This window comes from Populus nigra, chromosome 14 (assembly GCF_951802175.1).
Source record: "Populus nigra chromosome 14, ddPopNigr1.1, whole genome shotgun sequence".
NCBI lineage: Eukaryota > Viridiplantae > Streptophyta > Magnoliopsida > Malpighiales > Salicaceae > Populus > Populus nigra.
Window position 1 is genome coordinate 11,497,955 of NC_084865.1, and position 11,047 is coordinate 11,509,001.

The 11,047-nt window shown below is 30.6% G+C and overlaps 1 protein-coding gene across 3 annotated transcripts; it reads left to right on the plus strand.

Moving 5' to 3' along the window:
- Positions 1-2,722, plus strand: LOC133672802 (ATP-dependent RNA helicase eIF4A). 3 transcript variants are annotated; one of them, XM_062093335.1, is made up of 7 exons: positions 1-608; positions 697-754; positions 853-968; positions 1,091-1,355; positions 2,087-2,126; positions 2,211-2,308; positions 2,552-2,722. In XM_062093335.1, exons 1-7 carry the CDS (start codon positions 559-561, stop codon positions 2,567-2,569), a joined length of 645 nt encoding a protein of 214 aa, XP_061949319.1. In that variant the 5' UTR covers positions 1-558; the 3' UTR covers positions 2,570-2,722. The 3 variants fall into 3 exon arrangements, with proteins under 3 accessions (XP_061949319.1, XP_061949320.1, XP_061949318.1); XM_062093334.1 differs by having other exon boundaries at positions 12-608; positions 831-968; positions 1,086-1,355; XM_062093336.1 differs by lacking the exon at positions 2,211-2,308 and having other exon boundaries at positions 7-608; positions 831-968; positions 1,086-1,355.
- Positions 2,723-11,047: the final 8,325 nt, after the last annotated feature.

Genomic DNA, 11,047 nt, shown 5'->3' on the forward strand with positions numbered 1-11,047 from the left:
ATAACTCTCTTTTTAATTAATCAATAATCATGGCGGAGGAGCAGGCGGCAGTTGTTGCGGCGATGAAGGAGGAGAAATTTACCGGCATGGTGGTTTGATTCAGCCATGTGGCTGTTTCAATAGCGGAAATCCTGGCCACATAGCTAGGGATTGAAAGAATAACAGTAGTAAGAATTACCATTACAATAATAATAACAATCGCAGGCAGCGGTGGTGATTTTGGTTGCTATAAGTTGTAAAAGTCAAGCAACTGCAATTGAGATGGGTTTGGGAATTGGCCCAGAAAAATTGTTGTCTGACAACATTTTTCCAAATGGGTCTCTTAATAATTTCCTTTTCACCACAGAAGAATAGTCAGGAAGATTGTTGAATTGGGAGAAGAGGTTTAACATTGCTCTTGGAACTGCAAGAGGAAGCACAAAAAGTAGGGTGTTCGATAACCTCTAATGCATCTCAAAACGACGCAGTATTAAGAGAATAGACATTATAATAGAAGGAGGGGAAGGGGCCTCCAGAGTGAAAAAAAGTGAGAGAATTAACAGAAGAAAGAAACGAGAGATGGCAGTAACGGATGCAATTGAAGAACCATCCCCTTCTTCTAATTTCAGGTACTCTTTTAATTTTCTTTTACATAACAATTTATATATTATTCACTAACAAATCAAGAATGAAATCTAATCATCAATATCGTTTCAGCCAACCACCACCGCGTCACTTCTACGTGACTGTCGTCGACAGACTCCACTTCAAAATGGTCTCTCTCCCTTCTCTCCTCTTCCTTTCTTTTCATCCTTTCAATTCCATATTTACTCTCTCAAGATCACCCACAGGACACGTTGGTCCATTTATTAGGAGTTGCTGCCCGCCGCCCTGCCCTACCCATTGTGGTTTGTTGCACTTCTCGCGATCAACTCGACGCCGTCTGCTCCGCCGTCTCCAACCTCCCCTTCATTTCTCTTGCCTCTCTGGTACCTGACAGTATTTAAATTACTAATTTATTAATTTATTATTATTACTTGTTGTTGTTGTTGCTGCTATTGGGTTATAAATCATTAAAATTATTTATCGTTATATGCTATTGGCAGTACAGTGACCTAGCTGAATCGGACCGAAATGTAATTTTAGAGGAATTTAGGAAAGCAACAGTGAGGTGGAGCCAAATTGTAAATGCTGGTCAATCAGGCGGCGGCGGCAGCGGTGGTGAAACTGGAAATAATAATGATGAAAGTAATACTAACAATAATAAGACTAAATCACATATGATAGTTGTAACAGATGCCTGCCTTCCGCTTCTTGCGCTGGGCGAAGCGCCGGTCTCCGCTCGTGTTCTGATTAATTATGAATTGCCATCAAAGGTGTTGTTTTGCTGTTCCCCTTTTATTTATTTATTTGTTTGTTTGTGCATTTAGGAATTAAATGAGTACTTCAATTGTTGGTGCATTTGTTTGTATGTGCGGTTTTTTAAATGCTTATATTTCAAGCATTGTCAACTTCTTGGGACAATTTAATTTTGAAATTGGCAATGTTATTAAGCTTTAAAATAGGGCTTAAGGTTTCTTTCCAGAATGCTGAAAACTCTAAACTAGTCAGTAAGATTTCAATTATTTGGACTGTGTTTTATGTGATCAGGAGTTCAAGTCTCTCAAGTTATGATTATCTTTTTAGCTGAAGTCGATTGTCATTGCACTACATGCAAAGTGTGCATGCTTTGCCTTTGGTCTCCTCGCCTTTGGAGGTCTTAACAGAAGCATGACCCCAATCTTCTGGTTTGAGCTCTCTTTTTCTCTATTTTGGGAGAGGGGTGGCTTACAAATGGTGGGTCGAGCCCAGTTTTGGGACCAATAAATCCCAGCCATTATTGATCAAAGCATTTAGTAATGTGAGTGCATGCGTGCTAAATTAGATTTTGATGTGCTTGCTAAATAAGAAGTTGCTCTACATGCCTCCTTTTGTTTTGCTGAACAATTCGAGATTTCATATTCTAGTAGTAGTTTTATGTGGGTGCATGCACATTATTTATAATTGACAAATAACCAAGAGATTCATGGAGAGCTTCTGATCACTGTTTCTGTTTGCTTACTTGCAGGAAACATATTTGAGACGCATGGCCACTTGCTTGGCTGCAGGTTATTTCTCAAAACTTATAGCGCCTTGTTTTTCATGTTTTTGCATTTCATGACAGCTTGACGAGTATGTGAAAACATGCACAGATGGGATTGTAATCAATGTAGTTGTTGGTGGTGAAGTGATAACTCTTAAAAACATTGAAGAAAGCAGCAGCCTTGTCATAGCTGAAATGCCCATAAATGTGAGTTTGTTGCATGTTCCATGTTCTCCTATTAATGAGTTTGAAATTCAGGGTAGGAAATGAGTTTTAACAAGTAATCTAAAGGTCCAAGTGATGTCACATGAAGCAAGTTCATTTAAATTGACTTGCCTGGATTTGGATTTATTCTTTTTTTCATTTTCCCCGTCTGAACTCTGAATTATGGAGCTGTTGTCTACCTTTATTCTTTGGGCATGTCATTAACTTGAATATGGCATGTTGCAGATTTCTGAGATTTTATGAAGATAGTCGATTTTCTGCAATCCCAAAAGATAAAAAAAAGGGGCTTGATCTCTTGAGTCAGATGATCCGTGAGTAGTGCAACAATATTGAAGCTTTATCTCCATGTTTGCATATTTTCTTAATATTATATTTAAGCTTATTTTATTTTTATTATTTTACTAGTAGTTATCCAATGGTAATCTGCATGATCAATTGGCAGCCAAAACAGAGGAATGAAAAGAAAAATTGATTAAAAAAGATGCATGTTTTTATTTAACAAATAAAACTCGAAATTCAACAAAATTTTTGTCAAAGCAAAGTTATTTTGATTGATCCTTGCTTTCTTGGTTGAAGAAATAAATATTAGACTTTGTCATCAGAAATCTAATATTTAAGAGATCCATAGCCCCCAAAATCCCATCAAGGGGTCTTGCTTTCTTGGTTGAAGCTTCTTCTTTGGTTTTCTCTTGGCTTCTTCCACAATGTTATTCTTCCAACTACGGAGAATACTGATTCAATCACATGGAATAGAATTTGGTAGGCATGAAACACATAAGCGACACCACGAAACCCTCGCCCTTATGCATTAGCGTATTTTCTTCTTTTTTCCTTAACATATATTATTCCTTTTTCCTAAAGACAAACGATTTTGAAGCAGTTGCCCTGCTTGAAATGGATACCTAGTTAATATTTTCAGGGAGCGATATGATAAAGAGGGAGGAGATATGAATGGGAGCAACTTTAGTGAACGACAACATGACAAACGTAGTGGTAAGCTTTCTACTACAGATTTAAGAAATAAAAAACTTAGCCCCAGGTAGGCCTCGGACCTGTTCCATGTAGCCGTGCCATTGATAATGACACTGTTTCTAGAAGTTGAAAAATTAAAGAAACGATACTTAATAGTTAAGGGAAAAGGTTTCTGCAATTTTGGATCCACTTGGATTCTTGAAATGATATCCTTGTTACAAAAAAGGGAATTATTTACTACCACGTTTAGTTAGAATCATTAAGCCTAGTGAGTTCCAGATTATTTTGTGCCCTTTTAAGAGCAGATAATTAGATTAGATTGGATTTAATTCCTTGATATATCTAAAACTATGTATATGATGCGTTGAACTCTGTCATTGTCGTGGGATTTTGTAATTGAAGTTTTGACAAGAACTCTGTTCTCTATCACATTTCGAGGTATATTACTCAGTTTGGCAAAATTCGACATACTGTCTTCAAGTTTGCTAATCAGAAACTTTGCTGAGAAAGTATTTTGGCATGGGTTCATATTAACAAATACTTACAATATTGTTGCCACTTATCAAGGAAGAAATCACTGATAGTGATTTGTTTTTTTTAGTACATTTTTTTTTATTACACCCTTATATGGCCAATTAAAGCATGCTTATTAAGGAAGGACAATCTTTAAAAGGAAGGACATTCTTCAAAGATAGGACACTAAGATGAAAAAAAAAAAAACAAAAAAAGATGTTTCTAACCTTGGGCTAAACATCCACTTTGGTTTTTTAACTTTTTAAATTATAAACTTTCAATTCCTAAATTCAACTTTTTATTTTTTGGTTCCTAGTTTGAAAGATGAGAGAGAAAGTATCGGTTAAGATCAATTTCGACCATGAAAATGGATGGTATTGGTGTTAATGAGTATCTTTTTATGAGAAAAGTTTATATAAGGTGTTTTTTCCCAAACTTGTTTGAAATAGTAGATTTGAACTAAAAAAAATTTTGTTTTCAGGTTGATTATGAGTTTTGAAGTTAATTTTCAGGTTGTTAGAGGCTTTGCTTACGTTTTACAAGGTGTTTATGATTTTTTTTTTCATGTTGAAATATAGTTGGAAATGGGTTTATCTTGGTTTAAAACATATCGGCTTGATTTTCTGGTGACTAGAGGTAGCCAGAATCTGGAAAGTGCAGGCGACGTGTTGCGTGTTGTTTTTTTCAAAGCATTAAAGGGCAGACTACAGCCACCCCTTGAGGAAAAAAAATGCTTAGGTGCGTGGGCTGCTCTAGACCCATGTGTTTAGACTTTTTTTTTTTTTTATTATTTTTATCAATTACAATTGTATTTTTTTTTTATTTTTTTTTTAATTTCATCACTTAATATTTTGTTGATTATTAATTGGGAAACATAATTTGTTTCAGTTTGATTTTTTTTCCAATCATTTTGATATTTTGTTGGTTTTTAATTTTATAGGTGTTTATTTTAGATAAAAAAAATTATAAAAATAAATTGTGGAACTCAATTGAATCTATGACTCAGGTCATAAGTTTGACCGATTAACTTTGGTTGGGTAAGGATCAGGCTTGATAATTTTTTCTTTGTTGCATAAATAGTTCTTGATTTATTTAATTAGATGTATGTATAATATTTTTGAATTTCATTTGAGAATTTTTTATATACAAAGGCACATCGTAAAAGTCTTCATATATATTTTTTTTAAGAAAAAAAAACATTCGACCAAAAAAGATTCAAAATCATGGAAAATAATAATTTTTTTGTGAGGTTGTATGAATAATACAAAACTAACCATTAATTATACGTAAAAATCATGAAAAATTCTCTTCTTAAATCTTAATCTATGGTCATTGATAATATTTATTTTAAAATATATGTTATATCATCTTAGATTGATTAATTATCAATTATCAAATCTCTATTATTGTAGAAAAAAAAGAAAATTAATTATTAATTGTTTTACAAGGTTGCATGAAGAATAAGTATTTTATAATAGCAATTATTACTTTTTTTTTTTAGTAATTTTGAAAAATAAAAGGTCTAAAACATGAATCATAATCATTACTTTTTGTGAGATTGTATGAAAAAAAAGAATAATCACTAATCATTTGGGAAAAATTGACATTTAGAAAATGATAAAATAGTAGATAATGAAAAAAAATAAAAGAAAAGAAAAACTAAAAAAAATAAAGAAGAAAGGTGGGCCTGGCGTTTATCAGGCTTGCGCTCATGTGCCTGGTGGCACCCAAGTCCGAGCGCCTTGGCTGTAAGCATCCACCATAAGTCTTTTAAGGAGTTAAAGAAAAGAGGCAAATGAAACGTCATCCACGTGGATGACATGTCATGCATCAAGCCACCATCAACGACGATATTGGAACTCAAGCGTTCCCATCTTTAAATTTTTGAGACCATTTGTCGCTAGAAAAAACGAGGGCCATTGTTTTTTATCCCTCATGTGCAATGTCTACTTTCAGGGACCTTGTTGTAGCATAAATAAAGTTTAGGGACTGTTTAGTAAAAATTCATAACTTTAAGGATCAAAGTGACAAAAAGTACACAAAATCAAAAGATTACTTCTTTTTTTTTTTTTTGTGTGGAAAACAACATCGTTTCAAGCAAAAGAAATTCCTAAACCAAGGTGGTTTTACAATCTAACACAGGTGTAGGAAAATTTCAAGAAAATGGCATTGGGAAGAAAAGATACTGGGAAATAGAAACTGTAAGTGGGAACTGCGGTTTTTCAAAAAGCTGGCAGGTGGGAAATGTGTTTTCTTGAGAAACAGCGATTTCTCTTAAAACACTTTTTTTTAATTTAAAAATAAAATTAAAAAGATAGATTTTTTAAATAGAGTTTCTATATAAATAAAAAAATTAAATATGTTTTTTTAATCTTTGAAAAGAATAAACTGCTTTTTAAATAGATTTTGTATTTAGCCAAAGTTTTTTTTAAAAAATATTTAAAAAACCAATCAAATCCTTCAAAACACTTACAATTAAGAATTCAAATCTAGCGAAATTGTTTCTCCTCGATTTTTTTTTAAAATCTTACTTAAGAAAAATATATTTATTTATTTGTAAAATTAAAAAAAAATAACCCAGGAGAAGCAATTTAGCTAGATTGGGATTCTTAATTGTAAATGTTTCTTATTAAGAAGGATTTGATTGGTTTTTCAAATTTTTTTTTAAACTTTGGTTAATTAAAAAAATCTATTTAAAAACTAGTTTATTCTTTTTCTAAGATTAAAAAAAAGGCTGTTTATTCTAAGAAAAAAAAATGTTTATTCTAATGTTGTAGGAATTTTTCCAAGCCAATTAGAAAAAATATGAACTCATTAGATGCAAATATGACTTGAAGTTACTTAAACTTATATTAATGTAACCAAGTTTTTATAGAATTTATTTTGGCATCACAAAAATAAATTTTATTCAAAATTACATTTAATTTCCAAATTTTACCATCTAAAATTACTTTTATTGCGAAAACCTATATATTGAAGAATACCTTATAAAAAATTATTTTATCAATGGTGTTATCACTCAATTCTTTTTTATATGGAGAAATGCTCTTGCACTTTTAATCACCAAAAACCTTTTTACCCATTATTAGCTAAAGTGATAAGCTTGTAATTTTAAAAGAAGTGAGTTTAACAATCAAGAATTATTTTTTTTTTCAAAAAGAGAGATATAGCCATTCCTAATAGATGAGAGAACACATCAAAAATAAAAATATTCTATCTCCATCTATCTTGTGCGAGTAACGGCTATTTTTGGGTTTTTCATATATATAAATATCACTTTTTCACTTCATGTGAGTTACCTTACAAACAAACAAGCTTTATATTTTTACAACACTTGATGCTTACAAATTCTTTTATCTAAAAAGCTTTTATTATTTTTATAATCCTTTCATAGCCTTAAACCTTCTTTACATCAAATCACTATTTTACACTCTCTTGTTAGAATACTTTCATAAAGAATTGAGCTTAATTTTATTATAAGGTGTGAGAACTATTGTGAGAAGAACATTTGTTGTGAAAGTACAAGTGCCACTTTAATTACTTGAAAAAATATTAGTTGTAAGCCATTGAAAATGTTTAATTTTGATCATTGAAAAAGATTGTGAGTGGAAGGTTTAATCTTGATCATTGAAAAATATTATGGAAGGTTTTCTAATCTTAATTCCATAAAAAGATTAGTATATCAGTAACGTCTCACCTATTAAAAAAACCGTGAATGAATAATGAATATTTAAATAAAAATTAAAGGAGTGGGGTGAGCGATTTTCCAAACCACTATAAATTTGATTACATAAATTCAATGCATGTTGTCATAAAAACATTAAATTGGTTATACATTCATGCACAAGATGATGAAAATAAACTAGCCTCGTTAGAAGGGTGACACTTTTTTAATCTTTTGGAAAGAGACAAAATTTTGGTTGTCAACTTTGTATCCTTGGCCAAATGAAATAAGAAATTGGACATATACATTGCAACTTATAAATGTGCTATTTGGTGATGTAATATTGTGGATCTATCTGCTATTCGGTGCCTCCTTTTTTAATGTGCCAAGAGAGGAGAAAAATATGGTGCTTGCATGCATAATATTAATTATTTAGAAGAGAAAAACATGGTATTTATGGTTGAATGTGGACTATGATATGTATGAATTTTAATCTTCAAGTTATTAAGATATGATATAATGTTATTGATGGCATGAGATTAAGATTTATAATGATATATTTATGACATGCTATACTTTTAGTATATCTTAAACATGTATTTTGACAAGGGGAGCTTCTAATATTTTAAGATGGATATTGCGAGTTAATAGGAGACATAATATTAATTATCATCTTTATCTTCTTATAATATTAATTATTTGTCATCATAAAAAGAAAGAGATTATTAGCTCAAAGGTCTTTAATACCCATGAATTAATTATTTTGATGATGACAACAATTATTGAATTTAATATGTATATCAAAAGTTTTAATATTGAAGGATTTTTTCGCATTAATTTAAAATAATATTAACTTCTTGGATGCAAATATGACTTGAAGACGCCTAAATTTATATTAGTGTAATCAAGTCTTTATAAGATTTAATTTGGTATCACAAAAATGAATTTTATTCAAAATTATTTTTAGATGCTGAATTTTACTATCCAAAATTACTTTAATTGCCAAAACTTATATATAGTGAAGAATACCTTATAAGAAATTCTTTTATTAAATTCTTTTGGTGTTATCACTCAATTATTTTGAAATGAAGAGAATAAACGTTATCACATGTGCTCCTGCACTTTTAATCACCAAAAAGCTTGTTATACATTATTAGCTAAAATGGTATACTTGTAATTTTGAAAGAAATATGTTTAACACTTAAGAGTTAACTTATTTGACTTGATTAACTTATTTTATACTCAAGTTTTTTATAACAAATCCTTTTCTTCCAAAAAGATAGATATAATGGTTCCTAATAGATGAAAGAACACATTAAAAATCAAAATATTTTATCTCTATCTATCTTGTGTGAGCAACGGCCATGTGTGGTTTTTCCACATATAAAAACCACTCTTTCATTTCATGTGAATTACCTCACAACAAAAAAACATATATATTTTTACAACACTTGATGCTTACAATTTCTTTTAAAAGCTTTTATTATTTTCATAATCCTTTAAAAGTTTTAAACCTTGCATCAATTCATTATCTCACATTGATGAGTTAGATTACTTTAATAAAGACTTGAGTTACTCTTTTTGTAACTCTTATTGTAAGGTGTGAGGATTTTTATGAGAGAAAAATTATTGTGAAAATATATGTGACTTTTTAACCACTTGAGAAAATGTTGGTTATGAGCCTTTAAAATGTTTAAACTTGATCCTTGAAAAGATTGAAAGGTTTTCTAATATTGATTGCATAAAAGGATTAGTGTATTGGTAATTAAGATCTCATTTGTTGGGAAGACTGTGATGAATAATGAATACTTGAATAGAGATTTAAGAATTGAAGTAGGTGATTGTCTGAACCACTATAAATTTGATATGTCTCTCTTGCTCTTTATATCTCTTTATCTATACATTACTTAGTTAATTGTTTTTACTCAATGTTTGAGGTATTAAAAGGGTTAGAAATCTTAAATGATCAAAGTTTCAGTTAAATTTAATTCATCCCTCATGCTATTTAGACTTTCATATTTAATTTAGGTTATTTATGATATTGGGTAACATATTGATATTTTTTTTGAAAATTAGCACCTTTTAAAAAAAAATTAATGAAATAATACAATTTAAAAAAATAATTGATGAAATAACATAATTTATACATGTCGCAATTGAAAAACACGATATTTAAGCTTGTCACTATTCAAAATCATGATATTTTTTTTTTAAAAACTGTAAAATAAGCTACATACGAGGAGAGAGGAGATATAAGAGAGAAGAGAGAAAATACAATTAAAGAAAAAGACCCAAGAGGCATACCCAAGTTTCGATAACGACACCACTGATATCATCAAAAAGATTTTGACAAGATGAATTCAATTGCATCAATAAAGGTCACCACCGATGACATGAGTGTGCCACACTTGTCGTCCAAAGATGGTAGATGACTCACTTGCTTTTGATGGCAAGTGTGCCCCACTTGGTTTACCGTTAATGACTTTTCTTAGTGTCGTTGGATTTATCTTATTAAAATATATATATATGATGATATCGATGGTGTTATAATCAGAGCTTTATTGTGTCTCTACGGTTTTTTTTTATCTTCTCTCTCTCCTCTCTCTTCATAAATTATAATGAGGAGAGAGAAAAAAAAAGAAAAAAAAAAGAAAAAGACCTTAGAGGTACATCGAAGCTTCAATTACAACACCACTGATATTATAAAAAAGATCTCAATGAGACAAATCTAACAACAACAAAGAAGGTTACTAATGGTGACCAAGTGGGCCACACTTGCCACCAAAGACAAGCGAGCCACTCACCATCCTTGGATGACCAGGGTGTTCGGCGTTGCGATTGGACTGCGCTTTTGAAAAATTCTGATTTTTTTCTTCAAATTAGTTTTTGTTTTGTTTTTGAATCATTTTGATGTGCTGATATCAAGAATATATTTATTTTAAAAAAAACATTACTTTTATGCATTTCCAAACGAAAAGAAGTTTGAAAAGTAATTTCAACCATTATCTCAAACATCTCTGACAAATATGGTATACTTAGGTCATCGTTGATGACCTTTCTCAGTGTTGTTGGATTCATTTTATTGAGATCTTTTTGATGATACAAATAGTGTTATGACAAGAGCTTCGGTGTGCCGAGGTTTTTTTATTTATTTTTTCATCTTTTTTTTCTCTCCTCACTTTTTTTTTATAGTCCATTTCATAATTTGTTTTTTGAAATGTTATAATTCCGAATAGTAACAAGATTAAATGTTGTGTTTTTCAATTATAATATTTATAAATTATATTATTTCGCTATTTTTCTTAGATTATGTTATTTTATCAATATTAAAAAATTATAATAAGTAAAAATAGCCTAATATATTTTGCATTAATCAAATGTTGACGGTTCGCCGTGTGAAGGTTCTGAAAGTTCGAAAACCATTCATTAATTGTAGTGGGTCACTACAACTTGGTAGAAGTTTTTGGAGCATTTAGTCATGTGAGCTTTCAATGCCAATGCTTGCCCATTTTCGGCAAGGAACCTCTTTAAGAGTTCCCTAAGCATCTCTTTTTAATTGGAGCATTTTAATT